The sequence below is a fragment of the Macrobrachium rosenbergii genome, chromosome 32 (genome assembly GCF_040412425.1).
Source record: "Macrobrachium rosenbergii isolate ZJJX-2024 chromosome 32, ASM4041242v1, whole genome shotgun sequence".
Taxonomy (NCBI): Eukaryota; Metazoa; Arthropoda; class Malacostraca; order Decapoda; family Palaemonidae; genus Macrobrachium; species Macrobrachium rosenbergii.
Window position 1 is genome coordinate 7,922,785 of NC_089772.1, and position 26,200 is coordinate 7,948,984.

The window sequence follows — 26,200 nt, forward strand, 5'->3', positions numbered from 1 at the left end:
CTCGGTGGGTTTCCTCTGAGAGAGTAGGCAAGTATCCTAATAATTTTATTACAAAAATATTCATTGTCTGGGATAAATCTTACTTACTGCTAAAGTTAACTGACTACCACAATCAAAGAGGGTGGTGAGTTAGTGCAGCCAAAGAAACATCCTTTTTAAAAAGGAAAAATCTTTTAAACCTTCTCAACAGTTGTACCCTTCCCGGTAAGTAGAGTGGTCAAACAATAGATCCACAACATGGTGTAAGGCCCTTGTAGCATGACTGTCAGAGGATACTTATAAGGAAAAGGGCCTATCTCATATGAGTAATATTGACTCTAGTGCCCAACCTGAAATTTTACAATCCAAGGTCAAGATATAAAGGTACACAACTATACACAAATCTGTACCTTCATGCTTCCTAACCTAAGGGGTTTACAACCAAACGACAGGAGAGGAATGACGATTACTCTCAGATCTGGTTCAAAAGAAAATCATCCCCACTACAATGGCAGGACTATCGGCTTTACAATCCACTGAGCAGACTAAAAACCTTCTCTGGTGAAAGTGTGTGCACTGGCTACTTAAAGGAACACAGCATTCTTGGACAAAGGAGTGTTTGGCCTTCAAACATCACATAAAACAAATGTTTAGGTCTGTCTTGGTAAAACTTCAGAGCTCTAACTAGACATAGCAGAACTTCCTCTACAATGCCTACTAATGAAATTAAACTAGGCACTGTAACAAATCTGGGAAGGGTTTTCATTTTGACAAGGAGAGAGGTGTCCCGCTTCCACAAAAGTCCACATTACAAGATATTTTATCCAATGACTAGGTAAATCCTCAGAGCTCAACTGAACACAGCAAAGCTTTTTCTTCACTGCCTACTAGAGAAGTTAAAATATACACCATCATAAATATGTTAGGGGCTTTTGCTTTGACGTCATTTTTAGCCCTAATACACAGTAGTAAAAGCTAAAAGAAATAAAAATGCCCTAATACACTTTAGTAAAACCTAAAAGAAATAGTGTCTTCAAAATCAATTTCTCAAACAGAGGTAATGTCAAAAACTTGAAGGTTTAAGTTTGTCTAGGTATATCCTCAAAGCTCTAACTGGACATGGTAGAGCTTCCTCTTCATTGCCTACTACAGAAGTTAAAACTAGGCACTGTCAAAAATATTGGAAGGGCTTTTGCTTTTATGCCATTTTTAGCCCTAAACAAAAGAATAAAAGAGAGAGACACAGTCCTTGAACATAGATATGGGTGCTGGATATCCCTTGGGACAATAAACTAACGACCACTAATGCCGCAATCTAACAGTAGAGACCTTCTAGACTTGACTACTAATTCCCTACCTGTCCTTGAAAGCCTCTACCTTGCAAGAGATGGTTGACAGTCTCCATGTCAGATGAACAATGTGGAAGTTTTGATGGAATCATCTCAAATAAGACTGTCTGAGAAGATCTCCTCTGAAAGGTAGAAGGTGAGGAACATCTACCACCAGGAGCGGTAGCTCAGGAAACCATTCCCTTTGGGACCACCATGGAGCTATCACCATCAACCTTCCATTCACCGAAGCTCGCAACTTGTTAAGTACTTTCTTCAAAACTGCGAACGTAGGAAAAGTGTCAATGTCTAGATTCTACCACTCTTGAAGAAAACATTGACTGACCATGCCTGAGGATCCTGGCATGGGGAGAGCAGTCAACTGGGAGTTTAGCATTTTGGGCAGTCACAAAAAGGTTGACATTTGGGGCTCCCCAAAGGTTCCACAACTTCTAACATATTTGCAGAAGAAAAGATCATTCTGACAGAAGAACCTGCCCTTTCCTGCTGTGTTAGTCTGCTATAACACCAAGTTGCCTTCTGGAAGGCCCCAGGACCGAATTGGATGACCCCACCAACAAGGGAGTCAGATAAACAAACTTGTTGAGACTGGAAGCACCCACTACTGGTCTCCAGTAAAACCCAGGTGACTTGTCTAAAACTGTCTTGATTGCCTCCTCAAATTCTGAACTTCTTTGCATGATGGAGGTAAGCAAGGAAGGATGTCAGGGTTTCCGATATGATGGAGGTAAACAAGGAAGGATGTCAGGGTTTCCGATAGGGCGGAAGTGTAAAAAAGTTACATCCTTGAGAACCTTTACCACCTTTGCCAGACACTCCAAGGACTCTGTAGATGGACTCCTACTTGACCTTAGGGGCTTGAAACATCAGTTAAAGATTTCCAGTTGTGTCGTTAGATTGTTTGCTTTGATAATCTTAAAAAGATGTACTGGAAGTGGAAGAACTCGAGGATGGATTGGGCTGATTCCACACAGAACATTGCTACAGGCCCACCTGCAGGTGCAGGTACAGGACTCTTGAAGCAAGACTTCAAAGGCTGTACTAAGAATTCCCTACTCTCCTGATTGGAGACATCTTCAGCAATAAACACTTCAGGGATAAGGAGACGATGATGAGGCACATAAAAAAACAGCTACAGATTGGTGAACTGAAGCTACCTTAAATAAGGTAAACATAAATACAAATGTTCCAATTTCTTTACAACTGAGACGGTAAAAACATGAGACATTTTTCCCAAAGCATAAGAAATAGCTCTACAAGGCAAGGTATATACTCCACTGCCTCTTCAAGAACTGTGTCACCCATTTTGGACTAACATATTTCAATATTTTGATATATTTTAAACTGTCCTTTTTACTTGATATAAATGTAATCCTTAATTTTTACCGAACCTGAAAATTAAAGTGTCTAAAACATACGAACAGACTAAACAAACTAACAAAGTGTTGAGATTTGTTTTGGTACTACAGTTCCTCACATTCCTAAAAATTCCTTCATCTGAACCTCTTAAAACTACCATCAATCCCAAAACACAGACCAGTTTTTATAGCGCAAAAAAAAAAAAAAAAAAAAAAAAAAAAAAAAAAAAAAAAAAACTTATGGGAGAATATAAAACCATATGAAGTGGTTCAGTCTGTTCTTCCAATATTAAGTTAAAATACTAGACAACTACAGGCTGCTATATCACATAACTGAATCAGTATATCTATTTTTGATTGAGAAAATCTCGCACAACCACAATAACTTTTGGAACCTTAGGAGCTAGATACTTTTAACTCATTTACCAAACTGGCGAGAAGAAAAATACTGCACTGCTCAAGAACTTCTCAACATAAAACACAGCTGCTATTACAAAAAGATACACTATACAATAATTAACTTTAAATTTAGGGGCTTTTATGCAACAGAAAATGAATATTTTCCTGCTAAAGCACTGAATGTTACCAAGTACCCAAGCAAAAATAATTTTTAATTAAGCTAAAAAGTGAGGGGAAGATTCCAAAGGGATTCTTCCACAACTATACATTAAATTATCTTTGCCTAAATAAAATTAAGTAAACTGTTCTTGAGGAGGCCTCCTAAAGCATTAAACCAAGTCTATCTTTTTATAACAGATGTCTTCATGATGCAAGAGATCTTCAACCTTCCATATCTAGTGGCATAGATCCTGGTTCATCTCAGTTGCATATCACTTACATGAAGACTACTGAAGGGGTCTTAAGTTCAACTTTACAGCATACCAAGGTTAAGAAACTATGATGTGAACACCTAAAAAGATCCCTTCAACTGCTACTTTACCTTGTTCTAATTTTCCCCGCCGATTTACTAATCAATCTATCAGGCAGGTTCTACGATAGGCTAAAAATGGGACTTAGTGGTCTACCAAGTCACAAGTCATTTTTGTTACCCTGAACATCTTTGAACAACAGACAAAAAGGTACTGGGAAGAAACTCAGGGGGCAAAAAACATCCCCATACACTGGATATCTGATGATCCATTACTGTACTACCCAACTAAATGAATTCTCTCGTGTAACATCAGCCCAAATATACATTTCTCTTTTAAATATACTCTGGCAAAGCATAAAGAAATAGTTTGGTAACATTACAGCCTGCAGTCATCTTGCAACCCTATCACAATACAGAAGTACTGACTTCTTCTAAACCACAAAACATTTATAAGCATATACTGTATCACCCTTAAATATGCTGTTCATTTGACCACACGTTACAGTGAGACTGCCAATAGAAGAATAAAACTTTAATACAATACCAAACATAACATACAGAATACAATACCTATCATAACATACAGTCTTACAGAAATTAGTCTAATATCCCAAACTTGTGTAAAATGCAAAAATACTTCACTAACTAAAGAACAAATTTTCAAAAAGTAAACATCAACTGTGCTAATTCGTCTCTAAACAACTTTTGAAACAAGACTTTAAAAATATGAAAAAATAAAAAAAATTGTATTACAATAAAATCTCCATAAAATTACAAAGGAATTGTAATTAATATTTAAATCTGTAATGTTTATATTCTAATCATAATGTTTGTTTTCTAACCAAGTTAAAAGACTTGAGTAGAAATAAAAATAAAAAGTCTGTTACCACCCAACATATCAATTTCTAAAAGATATCACGACTTCCTCATCATAGTACTGATTTTTCAAACACAAACTAGCCTTAAACTTTGACTAGGTACAAGAAATAGTCTGGTATAACAAAAAAATTAACTGCAACTGCTGAGCAGAAGGATAAATTAGCTACAACAGAGCTAATACCACATGAATGTCTAGTCTTCCGATATTGTTCTGCTCCTGTTACGGTAGAACTATAAGCACTATATTTTATACACAACAGAGTAAATCTGATCGCGTTCCCTAGTGATTCAAAACCATTACAGTATTACCAAATTTTCTATGACAATACAAGCTTTAACTAATATCTTCCACAATTCCACAATAAGAAATGATGTTCAAGAAAGGATGGCATATACTACATAATTCTTTCATGAAAGTAAGTTCATCAAATTTGCTAAGCAACTTTACAGCTATGAGGTTCAACAACACTGAATACAGAACTAGAGTAATGTTCGGTATTTGTTTTTTTACACTGAAAACTAAAAACTCTCAAGAATCCTTCTTCCAAATAACAGCTGACCCTGAGGTGGTGAATTTCTGCCTTACTATAATAAGCAAGTTCTAAAGCAAAAAAAAATATGGCATAATACCAGTATGGACGATGATCGCTACCTCAGTTACTAACTTTTCGATCCCCTTCCATAATGATACTAATCCCCTATTTTACTTGCTTGAGAAATGATGTTATCATAGAAGTCATTACAACTCCAGTATGGCACCTTGGCAACACAGATCACATTGTGGTGCGCTGCTTTGAAGGGGGTCGTCGTGATCACATTGCTACCAGGTTTACTTCGCAACAACTTCACGTGGTTTTGGAAAAGCTACACACAAGCATGGTTCAAATGAATAATAATAAAAACTTAGGAATAAAGCAGCAAATATCATATAATTATAACAGTTATGATAACAATAATACACAGCAATGGCATGAAAAACAAAAACTCAATAACATCATCAGCTTTTTGCAAGTGTCATTGCTAAGAATCCTGGTATTTGTGTTCAACTACCTGATGGCAATCCTGCAAATGGCACAGATTTGATTACCTTTTATTAGCATATTGCTGATACCTCAATTATTAGTCATGAATTTATCTTCCAAAAATCAATTCATTGAAACCGCCCTAATTAATCTTTCCTTTCTGTTGCCAGGGGCTGTCTACCAGCCTTATGAATGAGAACATAAAATTAAACACCTGTAAACAAAAGATTAGAAAGGAAGTCTTAATATTTGATCTGCTAAAAGCTCTCATGAATATACTTTGAGTATAATACTGTACAACATTACTATAAACTAGTTCTGAAAGTCAACCTGCACAAATCCGTAAAATAAAATGTTCCATTACTTGTCTCTTTCAAGGTGCTCAAATTTGCTGTAATCTAATCCTTTTCTTAATGATCTAACCTATTTTTTGATCATCAGGTTGTAAAGCAAAATGTTTTGGCCTGGTACAGTACTTCCTTAACAAGCCACTACAGTGTAATGAAAAATATCTTTAAATACTAATGTACATAGCTTGCATCTTCTACGTAGTGGCATCTTGGTACAACTTGATCTCCAGGTTAATTTTTCATAGAAAACTACAGAGTATAATTTTTGCCATGTCTAACAGCCATTTCTGTTAAATTTTTCTTGTTAATTGTGTACTCATGAAAAAGAATATATGATTGTGGCTACAAAGGAAATCTACAATAATTACAAAAGATTAAACTTCCATCCTTCTTTGTTGATTTGAAGAAATGTTGTGCATATACAAGGATGATAATAGGTATCCATATACTGTATACTGTATTATTCAATGCCCCTACAGAGCTTTCCTTCCATCTTGGGTCAAAAAGAGGTGACAAAATGTTAACTCTCAAGAGAAAATTAAGTCCAACATCACCAAACACAGTCAAGAGTCTCTCGAAGTTATGTCTCGGAATCAAATCTGTAACTGTTTCAAGTAATGTCCAATTTGAACACACCAAACAATGCTACAGAGTCAAACTCGGTCTCTCTCTGGAAAAAGAGAAGACAGACAATGCATTCAAACACCAAAGGATCAAAGTTGGAATATAAAATATAAATAAAAATACATCACTAACTGAAGAAACTAACACGAGGAACATACGAGAACACAGTCCTCAGCCATCTGAGTAGAGTTCTCCTTCAATGGTATCTGTTTACTGCAACACTAATTAACCTTGTAATGTATGTACCCTATGAACCAATTATCTACAGCATTCCAATTAAAATCTTTGAATTTATACCAGTAAAAATTACAAGGACAATACTGTAGTTGGTTTCACCCAGCAAATCAATATAAGTGGTTGACATTTCCAATGTTATCTCAGTAAAAGACAACTAAATCCTGATTCTTTCCTCAGCAAACTTCCACACAATCTTAAAAATTCAATATAGGCTTCAACAAAGCAAAGCTGGGAAAATTTGTCGAAAAAACTCAACAAAAAATGAGAGGTCTTCCAATATCTGAGATAGCAGCATCTACATAATGTGGAATTTTCTTTCTTTAAATCTTCAGCTGAAATAACTACAGTCACAAGATTATATGCCCTAGAAGGCTTCAAAGGGAAATCAGCCTGCAAAGAGACAATTTAAAGAAAAGGTGACAAATGAAGGAATAGAACATGAAACAGATACACCAATACTAGAAAACAACACACTGTCTGCAGCCTGCCTGGCATGGCAGCAAAACCAGCTGGGTAAGGTCAAGAAGAGTGCAAAGGATGTTTGTCATTGTAGTACATTTTAAGCAACAAACATAATGAACCAACTCAACGCCTATGCCGCAGGTTAAATTTAAGAGTAGGCAAAATAAACTTGACTCATAACAACTCTATCCAAGAGTTTGAGATGAGAGTCAGAACCTTAAGACCATACTGGAGAACAGTACTCCAAAAATGAAAGAAAAAAAAATACTTAAAACACTTAAATATAATAGCTTCATCACAGGGCATTTAACCAACTTTGCCAAATGAAGAAAACACACCTGTTAATTTGTCCCTTCTATAACTCAAAAATATGTTTGCTCTTTTGGTACTGGTAATGTACAAAAATCATTTCTACTTTAAGATTTTATAAAGCCAGATATATAACAGATGGTTTACAAAAACCAACAGCACTTCTATAGTTACGTGCATGAGACAAACTACTAAAGAAGAACTGTATATAAACCATCTAATACATACTATATATATTGCAATGTCTTTACAGCCTACCAAACTACTTGCACAACTACCACATCTAAATAAATAACAGGAAAATTTCAGTCAATATATTAAACAGAACTGATATAGAAATTACAAGTTTCTTTCTATACAGAGAAAATTAAATGATATATTACTCAGTACATTGATGGCCATAATTAACCCACACCAGCACTGAAGCATCAATAAATTATATAAATAAGAGTACAACAAGGCACAAATGGAAAGCACATCAGTACATTCCCCTAAGGCTGTAGACAGAGTTCCAAAAACTTCATTAAGCAAAATATCAAATTTCTAAATACCAGCTACTACATACCAGCATGAATAAGCATTTGACTAACAAACTAAACCCACCCCACACCATCAACAGCATTCGGTGTATTTCTAAAAGTAGAAAATACAAACCTCCTGCTGCAGTACCTCGGAAAACTTTCTGGGAAGAAAATTTTCTATTCCAGTGAAGTTGATATACTTTGTGTAGAAAAGGAGTATTGGTAAGGAAATTACCAGAAATTAAATACCCATGGAATGAGGTACAGTATTACAAGAAATTACGTCACCAACTGGGAGATGATTCAGAACTTCATAGATTTTAGATGATCAAGAGAAACTGCAACATCAGCAACTTCAAAACTTTTCAGAATTTCAAAGATTTTAGCTACAGTATGAAAGAAGTTGCATCAGCAACTGACAGAAGTTTCAGAACTTCACAGATTTTAGATACAGTTTTAGGGAAATTACAATATCAGCAATTGAAAGAAGTTTCAGAACTACATAGATTTTCAATACAGAATTTAAGAAATAGAAGCATCAACTGAAAGAAGTTTCATAGTTCTTATATTTTAGATACAGAATTTAAGAAATTGCAATATTAGCAACTGAAATGTTATGGAAACTTGTAGGTATACAATATACAGTTTAAATACCCTTTCATTGTAATATAAAATAAATTTCTTAATTCAGAGCTGCACAGCTTGAGACAAACCAGAACAGATAATTCATAAAGAACAATTAATAAACATTCAAAAAGCTCCCATGATGGTAATATCAAGGAAACACTGTTAATGTTATAGAGCCAAAGAATGTTAACGTAAGTTAGCACGTATACAACAAACTGAACATTTTGTTTTATCTTACATCCCTAGGTACCAATTACAAAAGTCTCTGCTATACATAGAAGCTCAAGATTTTTCCCATGAGCTAAATATGAGTTTTCTATGAATAATCACTGTAGATCAAGTCTGCCCTATGTAGGTATAACAAACACAACCAGGTATTTTTTAAAAATAAAGTAGCAAAGCCAGCTTCTCAAAAATCATAACTGCTACCTTGAAAAATAACGAACATAAAAGACAAAATAATTGAAGCATCAGCATCAGCATAAGCCTGGATATGGTTAAGCAACAAACTATGGGTCCCTAGACCATCAATTTTGTTTACACACTGGAAAAACTAAGACCACTCATGTTCACATCAACATGCTCCTTCTTATCTAATATACTCCACAAGATTCATACCAAATAGAGGATTATGATACCAATAATTCAAACAATTCTCCTTTATTAGTTTTGCGGATTTAAGCTAATGTTATCGTCAGTTCCTAGGTAAAATTAGAGGGTACCTTACTGGTACACTTTATCTAGGATACGAGTTTAACCAACACTGAAATATTTAAGTCACTTTCCATTATATATGCTCTTTTTCAACTACTACTTTACCTACCGGTACTTTTGAAACTGAGAATCCTGTATAATAAACCAATATAAAGACTCAAAATGGTTCACATCAATAATTTCCAACACTGAGAAAAAAAAAACAAAAAAAAAAATGGTTTGGCCTACATCATCACTGTAGTATAATCAGTCAAATTTTGCATGTATTTCTTCAGAGGCCTTGACAAATATGTAACAAGTCACAGAGTAACCTTACGATAATGTGCTCTATCTTCAAGGATAATCTGAGAATTGAAGATGCTACAACTGGGGAATTTTACTACAAACCCCTTGACTATGATGGCAACAAAGGATTTCTTTCTAAAACCAACAATCAGGAATTCTCTTTAAGGGCTTTTTACAAGAAAATCCTATTTTCGTTGGGTATAGAAATCTAAATATGGTTTTAAGTGGCGACCCCTTCCTTGCATATTTGGTTAAATCTAGATTCAGAATAACTAATATGTAAGCAAACAGGGGCCCACTTAAAAGTCACTTCTAGACAACAAAATCACAATGTCACATAAAAAAGGCAATCACAACATAATCTGTGAGCTCCTTGTCAAACATTCTATTCACCAGTCTTTTTTTGAAGGATATGTTTACTGAGAACAAGCAAACCTAAAATGAACCTACAACTTTCGACAGTCAATTTCTTACGATACGACCAGTGAGTGTAATGAACTCATACTAGAGAAAGCTTCATAATGTGCACTCAATTTTCTGTATCCATAACTCTGGGAGATGATTAAGAAATTAATAACTTATCCAAATACTTAGGAGTTCCAAAGGAGCGTAATTAAGATTGGGAAAAGGTCAATCAATTAATTTCTTCTACAGACTCACCACCATACTAGGCCTATGTACATCCATGCTCTGCCTGAACTAAATACAGGCCCAAATTCTGAGAGAACCTTTCACTACTAATGCTAAATTCATCAGCATTGAAGCCCCAACCACATCAATCAGAATCTGGGCCTTTGTAGCTACATGTTTGGGACCCATTTAATTAAAATATATTTAGTTCCAGTACATTCCAATTTTCTACAAGTTGAGATTAACACTACCATTCTATCACTACATAAAAGGCCCTGAAGTTGCTTTTCTAGCTCAAACGTACAGTCTAGAACCTATACATAGCAAATACCTATACATAGCAATTACTAGAAATGGATACGTACATTGATCAGTCCCTATTCATTCATCCGGTGTAGCATAGAAATAATATTACAAATCTGGAATTTCCTATGTAGAGAGGGACACAGTTTATTTCATTGCACATTCCAATTCAATTCTACTAGTCAAGGTCCCTTTCAATTTTTTTTCTTTGAGATCTCAATGCACTAAATCTTACTCAAAAAATGCTGAACATGATTCTCTTAATAAAGATGTCAACACTTTATATTAGTCACTCAAAAGACACTTCCAATACCACTTGACACAAGGCTGAAAACGTTAATAAGGAATTTTGAAATCAGGTTAAGAGTAAACTAAGAGTCGCTACACTTTGTAAAGGAGGTAAAAATAAGAAAAAAAACATTCCAGCATTTTTTGCTGACCAATAATCAATTGTGGCAAATAAAATAACAAAAAAAAATGGACCAAAAATCATGACTGGTCAATGCTACATCTCTTCAACTTCCTTTCCAACGAGAATGGAGGACAAGAAGCAATCTGAACATCTGTCCACGCATCAATAACATTGCCACAATCAAAAATGGTCCTATGTTATATTCTGGCCTGTAACAACACTTGAAAAAACAACACCACACAACATTTACTTACAGTTGGAGCACATCTCCATCGGCAATGATGCTTCGTTACCCTGGAAAAGCAGGCTTCGTCAAAACTCCAATAAAAACCAATGAAAAATATAGCAGATTAAAAATACTGAAAAATATGAAACCATTACTATTGTTTCCATTTGCAAAGTGAAATAAAACTAGGGAATAATGAATTACCAATTACTGTAAGGCCATTGGGCCAGCAAAAATTTTAGCCAGCATGTCACTACTGCTGCACTGTGTAACGTATACTTGACTTTCATTACCAAAAAGGTGCTTAAATGTCCATATCAAAAGGAATCCATTTATTTCTACATGCAAGGTGGTTAGAGGCTGCAGTATGAAGAAAAATAAAGCTCACTAAAATAATGGAAATTATTAAAAGACTGCAACAGTGGAAGGGCCTTCATAGTTTCAACCATACAATTACACAAAATTGAAAGTTTTGATAAAATTACTTGGATACTTACCTACTCTTACAGTTAGCTTGCATCTTTGCACTGTTAGGTGCGATCAGCATTCAAAATAAACAAAAGAATAATGCTAGGCTGAAACAGATGGACTGTCTCTGTAATCACTTGTTTCCCACCTGGTGGTGTTGGAATATTGATGTTCTTGTCAGAATTCTTCATGACCACCCACTCTGATGTGGGGAGGCTGGGTGGCCTTCCACTTTAACAGTAGGTAGGTATCAAAATGGTCAATTTTATCATAAAAATTTTCATCATTTGGAACTACTGTTAAAGTTAGCTTACTACCACATTGAATGAGGATGGTGCATTAGTGTAGCCAGAGAAACATCCATTCACCCAAGCAAACAAAGGTTTCATAAGGAGGGAAAAGGCTTCCAAACATTCCTCCCTGTTGTGTGATCCTTCTGGTAAGTGGTATTGCCAGATATTGGATCCATAGCAAGGCATAAGGCCCTTGTAGCGAGACTTGTCAAAGGATCCTCATCAAGTGAAAAGAACTATCTCAGAGTTATAGTGACTCCTGTACCCGAGATGAAAAGCCCATAACCAACAGTCAAAACTAGACAACTACCTTCTGACATGAAACTGCCCTCCTAACCACCTATGTGGATGGAATGGAACGGAAAATGAAATTTAGGCCTAAGGCCAAGAGCTGGAACCTATGAGGTCATTCAGCACTGGAGGGAAAATTGAAAGTAAAATTTAACATGTTTGTTTACTTGTTTGAGAGAGAGAGAGAGAGAGAGAGAGAGAGAGAGAGAGAGAGAGAGAGAGAGAGAGAGAGAGAGAGAGAGAGAGAAAACAACTGACCGAGTGCCATTTATTTTATGGAAAACATGACGTTACTTTGTCATTAATTTTTTTCATATTTTCCTGGGTAACAAACTTTTTCACTGCAATAAGAAAGTAACTTATCTGGTTGTGCTATGGATAACAAATGAAGACTTTCATCAAATTAGTTTTTTTTTTTTTTTTGGCAAATTTTTTTGGGGGAAAGTGCAAAATTTTCCCATATCTCGTAAACTTATAGTATACTCTTTATTTCACCTACATAAACTTATTTCAGTTAAATAAAATTGAGCAGTCTCCCATGAAAACTGTCAGAGTTACGCATCTTTGAACAAAAACAGATATAAAGACTTTTTTGTGCATATCATGTTGTTGAGTGTTACTTATCCTATGGAAAATGTGATGCTATTGTCATTCATTTTTTCATATTTTCTTTGGTATAATTATAACTTTTTGCATTGCAATAAACAGGCAATTTATCTGGGTGCGCTATGGATAAAAACTGAAAACCTTATTGCAAATAGTTTTTATTTGGTAAAATTTTTCGGGGAAAAGTGCAAATTTTCTCGTTTCTTGTAATTTCTACTCATTATTCCACCTATATAAGAGTAATTTTAGGTTTTTCTATGCCACTGTACAGAAAAATTATTCAGCTGCAAAATGAAACAAAACTGAGAGGTCTACCTTGAAAACTGTCAGAGGTATGTCTCTTTGAACAAAGAAATGTATAAATATTTTTGTGTTTACCAAGAGTCACTGCCACTTTCCAAAGACTAATTGTTCATAAGGGCCATAGCGAAAGGTTTAAACAATGTAGAAAAAGGATAACATTCTTGGATGCAGGGAAAGTTTGGCATCCTAACACTACAAAATAAATTTTTTACTCCTCTCTTAAAGGTTTAAATCTGTCTTAAGAGGTTTAAATCTGCATTTTTCCCAGGTAAACCTTTGAAGGACTTTGATAGAGCTCTAACTAAGGACATAAACCCATTTTTTCATTTCCTACTGAATGAGTTAACTTAGTTGCTGCTACAAAGGCCCACTTATAAAGGGCTTTAAACTCACTAATACACTTTACCATAACAAGAGCCAATAGAAAAAAGTGCCTTCAAAGTTCTCAAGATATGCCTTATCCAAAGGCTCCAACCAAGGTAATGTTATATACTTAAGGACTACATCCAAATTACATCTTGAACCATAATATGAAGATTTGACATTTCCAGCTCCAAAGATTGGAAAACCTCCTTCAAATCGAAATCATGACCAATATTCAAGTTAACGTGATGCAAAACTGAAGATATCATAAACCATCCTTTGATAACTGGGACAGAAAACTGCTTTGTGTACCTGAGATATAGAAGAGCTTAATCAGGTTATCTATAGTGGTAAAAGGGTGCTAGATATCCCTCTGGACAAGCACCAAGATGTATAAACTGACCTCTGTTACTGAAACATTTTAACAGTGGAGGGAGTTCTAGACCTTAAGGATTGATTTCCTAGCCCCTTCTAAGAAGCATGTGGATGTTTGATAGAATTTTCTCAAGTGAGACTATCTAAAAGTATCTTTCCTGAACAGCAGAAGGCAAAGAACATCTACAATCATGAGAGAGCTCAGTAAACCATTCCCTACGGAGCCACCCAAGAGATATCAAAATCAATTTGTTCTGAAAAACTTGTAACTTGAGACTTTTCTTGAAATAACAAAAAAGAGGAAAAGCTTAAACGTCTAGATTCAACCACTCTTGAAGAAAAGTATCAACACCCCATACCTGAGGATTCTGGTATGAAGAGCAGCAAATCTGAGTCTCTACAAAGGATCCACAACTCCTAGCACTTACAGTTTGCTCTCCTCTACGATCCAACTCTCCAACATTTTGATGTTCCCCTGAATGGCTCCCCAACCTGACACCAACACATCTGAAGACAACTTGGCGTCTGGGCTCTTAAGGTCAAGAGGCAAGCAGTCTAGACCGCTCTCCCCATCAATGTAAAGAACCCAAAAGATCTTAAGGAACTACAGTACTACTACTGGAGTCAAGTCCAGAAGATGAGAGGAGTCCCTCGAGTTCTTGAAATGAAACTAATGAACTCTTCTAGCTGACACTGATTAAATTGCCCAGCCCCGAGGCTAGACACAGAAGATAATCCTTCACCCTCAAGATCCCCTGAAACAATGGCAACCACTAACTAGTTGTCCAAAAATATGAGAATTTGGTAATTCTAAGCCGTAGTTCTACGGTGAGCTAGACTATGGCAACTGACGTTTTCCTACGTTATTTTACTTGCTTTACAAGAATTTAAAGTAATATTTTATTGGTGGGTTGTAACTAAACTGTAAGTGACCTTTGAAAACTACACTACCAAAGGGGTAGATCTAAGCCGGCATTCCGCAACCAGCCCCCACCACCTCCATAGCTAATACGGCAAAATTGTAACCAGTAAACACCCCTAGGTTAGATCTACCCTGTCGTGTAGTCTTCAAAGGTCAATTACAGTTTAGTTACAGCCGGCCAACAAAGTATAACTTTAAATTCTTGTAAAGCAAGTAAAATAACATAGGAAAACGTCAATTGCCATAGTCTAGCTCACCCAGAACTACGGCTTAGAATTACCGTGAACTCTGATACCCAGCAGATGACACCACCTTGCTAAAGGCGCCTACACACAGGTGAATAATTGTGGTGCTGTGCTCATACCAAAATAAAGAGGCTAGAATTGGAAGGCTTTCCCTTCAAAGACAAAGTATAGATACTTTAATGATTAACAGGAATGTGGATTGATGATCAAATCATTGATTTAATATTCTCTGGCATCGGGACATGAGGTCACTGACACCGATATCCCTGGTTATCGGCAGGGGTTCCACTCTGAGGGTGTGATGATAACTGAAAATCACCGCTAACCGACAATCGGCGATTTTCGGGCTTATCGGCACCTCTGTTAGGTATGTACTGGCACCATTACCCAATTATCGGCGTCAATAAGCAGAAATCAGCGATTTTTGTCGCTAAACAAGCGCTGTAAAACCGGATCACCATTAACCCGGGACTGCCTCTACTGTACATAAAAAATTAAAGATACAGCTTTTACAGAAGGCATGCTTCTAATAAAAAGCTAAAAATGCCTATGGCATCATAAACAACTTCCTTGGGGACTTTACCTAGAATGTACAGTACAGGCCATTCCTGTCTTGAACCTCAGAGAGAAGGCTTTTCCTGGGGTCTCCAAGACTGGGGCATTCAAATTAGCGAATGTCTCACGTCAAAGGGACCAGGAAGCCATTGCAGATGGTTGATTTCCATTTACAGTACTACTAAAAACTTGTGTGAGGCAGGTATGCCCTATCCTTAGATGGTAGAGTGTAGTTTTCCATTTTCTGGGCATTTTGCTATACTTCCAAGGAAATATGGCATTTGTAATTTCTCTCCCTTTGCTTTTCCTAACTGTATTCCAATCTTCCTGCCATATGCTCCTACCAAATGATCTGATATCTGGTAAAAAGCCATTGCATAGATGTCTACATTTCCTTGCTAGTTTGTCAGCCTTTTCATTACCATAAAGAATTGGAAACCAGCTCAATTTTTATGGAACATGAACATAAAAACTCAACTTTTATAAATTACTGCCAGCTCCAAATCCAGTGCTAGCATTAGAATTGGAGCACTTGTATATAGTAATGATTTTTATGGTAGAAGTACACAACCTGCCATGATGTCTGTTTTTACTGTGGAACTGTATGGAATTGTAAGGACTATTTAGAGAATAGCAACCATTAATGAAGAAAATTTTACCATTTTTAATAACTAAAAATGTGTTTTAGAAAGTTTAAGTGCTTTTAACTCTACTAATCCACTGGTTTTAAGAATTCAAGATTAGCTATATTTAATGAAAATTGCAGAGGGATACAAAGTGACAAATTTGAAACAATTTGCATTTTTCCTAAGAAACAAACCTGAGGTCTTAATGTAAGGGGATTTTCTCAAGCACCTAGCTGGAGTCCGGTTATTAATAGTACAAGGTTTAGGTGGCAACAGGAGATAGCCAATGAGGGAAGAGGTGAGTGGAGCCAGACCTGGTTCCCTCCTAGCAGATGCCGTGATGTTTCAGTTTTCTTCCAGCCCAGGTAACTGTACGAGGGGTGGCTTGAGGTGGACCATGCACGTTAAGACCCCAGGTTTGTTATGAAAAATACAAATTTAAAATTTGTCATTTGTTCATATACAGAACAAATCCTTGGTCTTAATTTAAAGGGGACTTACTTTTGGTAGGAGGATAAAATGATAAGTTTTTAATTAATTTGTGTTTTTCATAGTTAATAAACCTGCACTCTTAACGTAACGGAAAAATTCTTCTGGCGCCAGCTGGAAACTGGTAAAAATCATAAACAACTGTAGAACAAGGAATTGGTGGCAACGGGGTTCGGCCAATGGGATGAGAAAAGAGGCAACGCTGACCTCCTCTCACCCATGTGACTCATTCAGTTTCTTCCAACCCAGGTAACCAGGTTGATGGGTGGCAGAGCTGGGCAGCCTAAGTTAAGACTGCAGGTTTATTAGCTAAGAAAAATACAAATTAATTAAAAATTTGTCATTTGTTCATGTGCAACAAACCTGGGTTTTAACATAAGGATACTCATTTTTGGTGGGAGGAGAGCATATCATGAGCAACTGGTGGTTTGGCACACCTGGTCCCACTTCCTTGCTAAGGGAAGACAAAGGGAGGAGACTTAAGCCATTGATCTGTTAGATAAATAGTTTATCAAACAGTCAGACTATTGGCTAAAACATAATGTGAAGAGACATTATATAAATATAAGTGGAAGTTAAAGAGCTATATCTGTTCAGACTACAAACCTAAGTTAGCCACCAATTCCATTTGTTATCGTTCCACTCTCCCATTGTTAGGGAGAGGGAGGACTAGCTTTCGAGAGTACAGGCAGTCCCTGGTTATCGGCGGGGGTTCCACTCTGAGGGTGTGATGATAACCGTAAGTCAGTGATTTTTGTGCTTTTTCGAGGCTTATCGGTGCTGAAAAGTGCCGATTTTCAGTTATCGGCGCCTCTGTTAGGTACGTATCGGCGCCAATGCCCAATTATTGGTGCCGATACGTGGAAATCAGCAATTTTCGACATCGAAAACTGCCGATTTTCATTGCTAGACAAGCCCCATAAAACCGGATCGCCATTAACCGAGCCCACCATTAACAGGGGACTGCCTGTATTTAATTCGTGTCTGAATAACATATTCAAACAGAATGACCACTCACTCACCTGCATCTAACCAGTTCCAGCAGATGATGGATTAATCTTCTCACTGCCTGCCAGTAGAGAAAACAAGGGGAAAGATAAGAAAAAGCGACTAGTCATTTCATTCATTCTCACTTTCATACCATCATCTTAGTTAAGATACAAACTGTCCCGCCAGGGGCACTGGATGAGCTATACAACTTGTTGAGCACCCACCACCGGACCCAAGGAAAAAGTGTCCAAGGACCTGTGGGCAACGTCCTGCAGATAGCAGATCTTTTGCACCTAGCTAAAGCTTCAGTAGCTTGCTTCAAAAAGCCTTTTCGCTCTTACGAGGCTCCTGACAGTCTGAAGCCTGTCAGGGCCAGAAAGGACAATCCCTGATGGGACCTGAGGAAGTGGGGCTGTTTGAACAGTGACTCTTTGTGGCAGAAGTCTTGGGAAGTCCATTAACAGACACAGCAGATTGGGAAACCATTCCTTCTCGGGCCAGAACGGAGCAAGCAGGGTCACTGAGATGTTCTGGTGAGAGGAGAACTTGTTGATCACCTCCCTGATCAATCCGAAAGGTGGGAAGGCGTGAACATCCAGGCCTGTCCAATGCAACAGCATGGCATCCATCGCCCATGCAAGAGGGCCCGGGACTGGGGAGCAACAGGAAGGGATAAGATGATTTCTCGATGTTGCGAAGAGGTCCACAGCTGGGTTTGTCTCAAAGTTTCCAGAAATCGTTGCATATGAGGGAGTCCTGAGTCCACTCCACTGGCAACACCTTGGCAACCTACTGCAGTGATTCAATTCGTCTGCAAGGGCGTTCATTTTTCCCCCGCATGAAGCGAGAAATAATCTTCACCTGGTACTGAGCAGCCCAGAGGAGGAGGTCTTTCACCGACTTGTAGAGAGAGAAGGAGTGGGTGCCCCCTTGTTTGTGGACATGAGACAGCGCTGTGGTGTTGTCTGCGTAAACCACTACTGCTTTGCCAGAAACTAAACAGAAACTAAAGGAGAGAAAAAAAAAAACCTGGAGACTTAGTCCAATGGCCCTTAGTTCCTTCACAAAGATGTGGAGCTCTCTGATCTACAGGTCACATCCTTGAGGTCTTCCGACTCCCTAGAAGGGCTTCCCAAACCTCCTGAAGTGTTGGAATAAAATTCTGGGTGCAATGGTAGAAGCAACTCCCCTCTTGAAGTCTTTTTATGGACAACCACCATCGAAGGTCCATCTTGATCTCTGAGGAGATGGGAAAAAGGAAGGAGTCCGGTTGGGTTTTCCCACTCAAGCATGGTTTAGATAAAACTGAAGAGGCCTCATGTGAAGCCTGCCCCTCTTTACGAACGGTTCTACTGAGGCCCAGGTCCCCAGCAGACTAATCCACTGAAGCACTGAGCAAGTCCAAAGAGGGCAAGGAAGCCAATCGTCGAGAAGAGACGAATGTTGACATCAGGAAGGCAAAGCCATTTCCCAAGAGGAGCTAGGATTCGAGTGAACACTTGTGGGGCGGTGGACAGGCCGAAGCGCAAGGCTCAAAACTGGAGAACTTTGCCCTAATATACAAAGTGCAGGAACTTTCTTGAATCCAGATGTATTGCGGCAAGGAAAAAGGGAACCTGCATGCCCAGGGTAACCATCCAGTCGCCCCAATGGAGAAAGGACATGACCTACTGACTGGTTTCCAAATGAAATTTGGTTTACACTACGAAATGATTCCAGAAGCTGGCATCCAGAACTGGCCTCCAGCCCCCCGATGATTTGGGGACCATGAAGAGACGGTATTAAAATCCCTCCGAGCTGAGATCTAAAACCTCCTCTATTGCCCCTTTGTGAAGAAGGGACTCTACTTCTAGAGAAAAAGCAGCAAGCTTCTCGGAGTGAGCCAAGCAGACAGTCAAGCTGATCGGCAACTTGGATAAGGGAGGTTTTTTTAGGTAGAAAGCCTAGATCAGCCTTCCCAAGGTTATTCCACTCTTGAATGAGCAAAATCATCTCTCTGAAGTGCTGCTCCAACTCAGCCTCCAGGGTTCCCAAGGAGTGGGCCTATCCAGCCCCACTACTAGATCCCCTAAGACACAAGTTGCACCTTCATTAGCCAAAGGAGGAGTCACACTAGATCTATGCTTCGTTAGATGTTCCTGGTCCTACACCGAACCATATGATCCTCTCACCAGAGGAAATGTACAGGACCCAGTACTGTACAGCTGCTACAGGATCAGAGGTAAAACTTAGACACCACAGATTTCCTGCTCCTAAACTCAGCGGCCAATGAGCCAGACAGAGAGTAAGAATGGGTCCTACGACACCCAGGTGTGGAACAACAGGTGGAAGTAGGCAACGGAGATTTCTCCCTGGAATGAGAAGGCTCAGATCTTGAATGCTTCGGAAAGTATGCAAGAGGTGTATCCCATCCCCTGTGTGACGAAACTGGCAAGCGCTTCTAATCCTCTTATCCTTCTTCCTCCTCTTCCCAAACTTAACCCACTGAGGCAGAACCCAAACAGCACAATCCCTGCAAGGAGAAGCCCTAGTACAGTATAGGGCTTCTCCTTGCAGGCAACACTAAGTATGAGTCAGTCATTATGGGTGACATAAACCTCCCACAAGGGCGGCCACATCTCTCGCAACAACAATGCTCATGTTTTTTCTCCATAGAAAAGGAACAAACACAAAATTAAAGGGTATAAGTACTCAGCCAGGCTCTCAACAGCCAAGAAAGGGCAGAAGGTGCAGACCATCTGTAGTACTCTATGGCAGTCAAAAGAAAAGTAATAGTTGGTGCTCCCTGACTCAAACCCCTTCTCCACTTACTAATTATTGTACCTTCTTGTCCAGTTTTCAACAACCAATTCTAGCTCATGCTAAAGGATACTCCTATATAAAAGGAGATGGTTTCTATTTCCTTCGGAACAAATGAGAATTCTGAAACAGATGTGGTATCGAGATGCTCAAAATTCAGATCTCAAAGACTCTGATGGTTTGTACATTAAATGAGAATGGACGCGGAACAGTTGGCCATAAAAACAGCAAGAGAAAAGACTTATAGGAAAACACAGAAAATCAAGGAAAAAATCGTGATCTGATGGGGGCAAATGAGTACAGTACAGTAGAGAACACATTTTATATCTAAACTCCTTAATAGAAAGGAAGAATAAAATATTTATAAAGATGATGTTTATCAGCCTGGTCAGCTTTGGCACAATAAACAATGTCTAGTAAAGATTTCATCATTATGGGTATAACTCTACAAAATTTACATAACATAGGCTTGGTATGGTGTTATGGTAATTCTAAACAGCAGGTCTGCATAAAGTTTTGTACACTATTCTAAGGAAAAGGTCCGCATGAAATTTGTAGTGTTATGATAACTCTAAACAGCAGGTCTGCATAAAGTTTTGTACATTATTCTAAGGAAAAGGTCCGCATGAAATTTGTAGTGTTATGATAACTCTAAACAGCAGGTCTGCATAAAGTTTTGTACACTATTCTAAGGAAAAGGTCCGCATGAAATTTGTGAACTGAAGTTTGAAAAACAATAAAATGACAGATTTTTAAAGTAATCTGTATTCTGCCTAGGTATAAAAAAAAAAGAGCCATTAGTGCAAGAGTATTCCTCAGCACAAGCTAGGATTTGTTGTTTAAACTTGATTACAAGGTAGTTGGCTGAGGTGGGATTATAAAAGGCACCGAGTTGTATACCAGGAAAAGCGCAATTACTTCCATAATGCGTAATTTGTTTTTATGAGAATACAAACCATTGCTGTTTACTTAGGAAACTCACTCCTAGGTGGGAAAATAATCTCTCAACTAGCAGGTTGAATCTCCACCCAAAAATGACAAGGTCCAAGTCACCATCAAGAGCAAGGGAGGAATGACTGCTGTAACCTCTTATACAAACAGCAAAAAGATTGGGCCTCAGACAGAGTGAGATGTATATTAACCCCCACTTTACGAAAACTTCAAAGAACCAAGTAGTAATGTGTACTGCCCCAAAGTCAGGGTAGCTCAAGTTGGAAGGCAGTGAGTATCTAGCTCAATCATGAACTGACTGGTTCAGAAGACAGCTTTACTAACAAACAACTTCCTTTCCCCCCTCCCCCCGTTAAAAAGGCGAGTGGAGGGAGCGCCACACTGTATGAGCTGAAGCTCTTGGGTGGGATGCCAATTTGTGAAGTGTACCAACATTGTGGCCTTTCCAGCATGTACTCAGCCTGAATGCTGTCTTGCAGAGGAAGGAAGAATAGAAGAGGGGAGAGAGTATCAGTCAGTCACCCATTCAACATCCAACCTTATGCCACCCAGGTACCTTGGAAATGCTTTTTGTTTTCAGAGATAAGCTTGGAGACCACAACACCTATTGACCAACCAACGAAGGTTCTAAAGACTTGCTGGTGATGTACCCGTGGTAAAATGAGGTTAAGGTAGTCTGGTGTCACCATTGACACCTGCCCTCACTACCTGCGAAGCAAAAAGTTCTACGGAACAGCTAAGGATGGGCCAATGACCCAGGCTCATCATTTCTCACCCAGATTACAGGACTCTTCCTTACAGGAAAAACAAAGTCTGCTTGACTTCTCCATGAGCCAAAAAAGAAAAGGTGTTCTGGACAATACCTTGTGCCTGTTGGTACTACAAAGAGACCCAAACACTCTCAGCTAAAAGGTCAGTCCTCATTAGATAGTGGCACAGGCCATGCACTGAGAATAAAAGCATCTTATGTGGACCCCAGCTAACAAGTTCTTGGAGGGAGAGGGCCAAGAGATCCTCTAGTCTCGTTAGAAAATGACAAGTTCTACAAGACCCAGATCGGATGCAAAAGGCCATCCACTCTATTAACACATTACGAAGAAGCTAAGGCTAGCAGAACAAGTCTTAAGGGCAAGATACAGATCCACGACCTCCCCCAAAGGCTGCTCAATGCCTAAGTTTCTTGTAGAATCACCTTGTTAGCTGAGGCTAATGAGGTAGGCAAGCGGTATATGCCCTTTAGCTGGAAGACCTGGCTCACGTAAAATAAATCTAATCCTTCGGGCCAGCCCTAGGAGAGCTGTTAATCAGCTAAGTGGTCTGGTTAAACTAAGGTTTACTTAATTTAACTCAAGGTGGAGCAACAGAATTCACCACATGGACTAAGAACAGTGTTTCACCAAAGGTGGACAAGTAAGTCCACTTTCTGCTGCCAAGAAAGATCCTACCAGACACCCCATCAAAGAAGAAGGTCCACTCTCTAGTACATGGTAGTTGAGGCTATCCCAAAATGTGCAGCTAACAGAGAAGAGAGGGACAAACAGGGATCATTGGGAGCCTTAACTAAAAGAGTTGGCAGATTGGGATACCACTTGGCATGGTGCCAATTAGGAACTGCCAAGGTTACCCAAGACCTAGCATGACAAACCCTCAGACCCTTGGCAAATCAGACAGAAGGAAAGACAAAAGATTTCCAGATGTCCCAGGGGCTGTTGGAAGATGTTTCCCAAGGTACCCCAAGGTTTGGAACAGATAAGCAGAATAAACTTCCTGTATAACCTTGTGGCAAACAGGTTGATCACTGGAATTCAACACAGATCAAAAAGCTTTTCCCATGCATGAAAGCAGGGACCAACCTGTCCTGGCTAACGTCCCTGGCATCTGAGCTGGTCTGCCACAAAATTCTTCTAGCATTGATGTTTGTGCCAGAAGTTCAACTGTCCATCACACAAACTTGCAAGTATCTCTAAAAAGTTGATGTGCACAGGACAATCATTCACTGTGCAAACAGCTAAAGCACAGAGATCTCCAAAGTGTGAGTTTCACTACTTTTTAATGCATCTAAAAAGAGAAGCATCTCTGGAAGTGGGGAGTTCTAAGGAATATCCACTATGAGGTTCCCTTCATCCAGGCACCAAGCTAGGTTCTCCTTCACTCTTGGTTCAAGGGAACAAGGTGAGAGAAGGGTTTCTCAGGGCCAACCAGTGCTGCTTCTATTGCAACTGAAGTGAGCAATGATGAAGGTGCCTGAGAGGCACAAGCACCTCCAAGGATGAAAAGTCATGAAGGACAACCTGCCAAAGCTAGGCTTGTTGTTTCTATCACAATAGGAACTGAGCTGTCACTGCCATGCTGAAGCAAGCTCCCTTATATGGCAATTCCTCTAACTGTTGCCATATCTATTAGTAAGCTCCCTTATATGCCCGGTGCTTGGGCACAGATCAGACTTACTTCAAGTTACTGCGACCCCCAGGTCATGACAAAAGGCAAGAAACACAGGTGAAAGATAACAATGGACAGTCATGTCGGTCAGTGTTCCAGCAAAGTCACCTGGAAAGCATTGGTAGGATGTAGTGATCTGAAAGTTTGTGCCATTATTTCACATGGGAAGAGCTTGGCACATGCACCTAGATCAACACTGTCAGAATGCAGGCTTGTTGCCTACCATTACTACATAACTTTTGGCCTTCCTATGTTGCATCAAAACTCCTCCACTGCATGGAAGACCATCCATTATCACTGCAAGACCTACTTATGCAGAACAACAAACTGGTTACACTAACGCTGACAGAGAATGAGAAACCATCCACTGTCTTCACACCTTTCATGGTTAACTTTGCCTGTTCTGGTCCATGTTGAAAAAACACAACCATCATACTGTATTTGCAATAAAAAAGATAGGAGGAATTTCTACATGACCAGTCAAAGCACATGACCACTTAACTTTGCCAAAGCAAAAAAAAATAAAGTGGTGTTTCATGACTGCAAGAGGGGGATAGGGGTTCCTACTCCTCACCCAACTAACACCAGTTAACCACTTGCTTTCCAAGGTTCAATGACAAATTCCACCTTGTGGCAAGGAATAAGCCTAAACAAAATGGCAATGGATTGTAATTCAATTAGAATAAGTAAATACTAACTTGAATATTAATGTGTATAAAAACAGGAAAACCTACTACTATCAACAAAGTTCATTAAACATTACAGAATCCCACTCTACCTACCCAACAATTATGGGTGCCCAAGTGGACAACAGGGTTTTGTGAATGGGAGAACCAAAATATGAGTGCACTGCATGTTGGAAAAGCAAGCAATGCATAATTAACAACAAAATCAAGTCTAAAATTCTTGCATGTCAACAGTAACAGTCGCCCAAAATGTATAAAGCACGAAAATACATCAGGGGCAGTTATAACGGATGTATCCTAACCTAGGCTATAGAGAACTTGGAGTCCCACCTTTCTTAACCTGACCTAGAATGCTGTAAATTAAAGAGCTGGCATAATGAGATCGCTCCCTTCTACCTCAACTCTTACTTATGACATACGCTATGAACATGACCCTCCTTTAATACCTTACTTATCTCTGTCCTTTTGCACTTTCCCTTAACCTATCTTTACCCGACGATCAGCCTTCTGTTTCCCACTGTGCCCCCCATTATGGTTAAACTTAGGGACAAAGTCTAATTCATCTTCACCATATTAAAAATAATCAGAAAAACTCAATTACATCTGAAATCACAAGCTCCTGAAGTAATAGTCAATTGTAATACTTAAAATACATTCAAATTTAACACTGCTCTCCTGTGAAAATGGTTAAAATCACACCAAACACTACCACAAAACCTTAGCCTAATTCATATTCAAAATCACCTATCCCTGGGTAAGCTGGTCATTTTTGAGACTTGCATGCACCAAAAATTCAAATAATTTGCTATAGCCAGTGAGGTCAGAATAGTTAAGAGTGTGTCAATCGCTCAAAAATGTCCAGCACTGCCCTTATGACACACCTAACAGGCTAAGAAATACCAAACTTAACTCAGACTAGGAGCAACATTCTTCTGCGTTTACAAACAGAAACAACGCCTGGCAAGGCATTATTGGTCAAGTGACAGAAAAAAAACCACAACTAATTTACCAGTGACCTACGACATCAATACACTGGAGCTATATTCTACTTGGTAACACACAATCATGTGGCACCAATCTGTCAATATGTCAATCAACTTCCAAGCGGGGAAAGGATTTTGTTATGAATTTTTTTGGTAATCTTGAGATTGCCAAGAAAGTACTATACTTTTACAGTTTCATTTACATCCACCTGTTAAGCCAAACGATAAATTCTCCAACCTACTTATCTCTGTGTAGACCTGTTCTATAAAATTACCAGTGACCACAACCTAAAAGTTGAAGAAAAGTGAAAAAGTGTAGTAGCCTAGAGACTAGGTTTCTTCGCCTCCAATTACAACCATCGCTAATTTTGCTGCCATGTAAACTTTAATTCATCATTCAACATTAACTCGAATTCTCCAGCAACTTCACTGTCACTGCCAGACCAAATCACAGACAATACAGAAATTTTTACATAGGCTAAGCTTCCCTCAACTAGGCCATATAGGATAGAATTGAGGACTACTACTGCGACCCGGTTCCCACCAGTCGCTGACAGCAATACGGGCAGTCCTCAGGTATCGGTGGGGTTCTGTTCTGAGGTTGTGATGATAACTGAAAATTGCTGCTAACCGAAAATCGATTTTCGGTTTCGGGTGC

At 38.7% G+C, this 26,200-nt stretch overlaps 1 protein-coding gene across 4 annotated transcripts in view; it reads right to left on the reverse strand.

The window, feature by feature from the left end:
• LOC136855637 (calcineurin subunit B type 2) overlaps positions 1–26,200 on the reverse strand; it is a 217,200-nt gene that overhangs the window by 110,517 nt on the left and 80,483 nt on the right. For all 4 annotated transcript variants that reach the window (XM_067132820.1, XM_067132818.1, XM_067132819.1 and 1 more), the window contains one exon: positions 11,187–11,226. In XM_067132820.1, the coding sequence (XP_066988921.1) occupies positions 11,187–11,226 (40 nt within the window). The remainder of the gene's footprint in view (positions 1–11,186; positions 11,227–26,200) is intronic.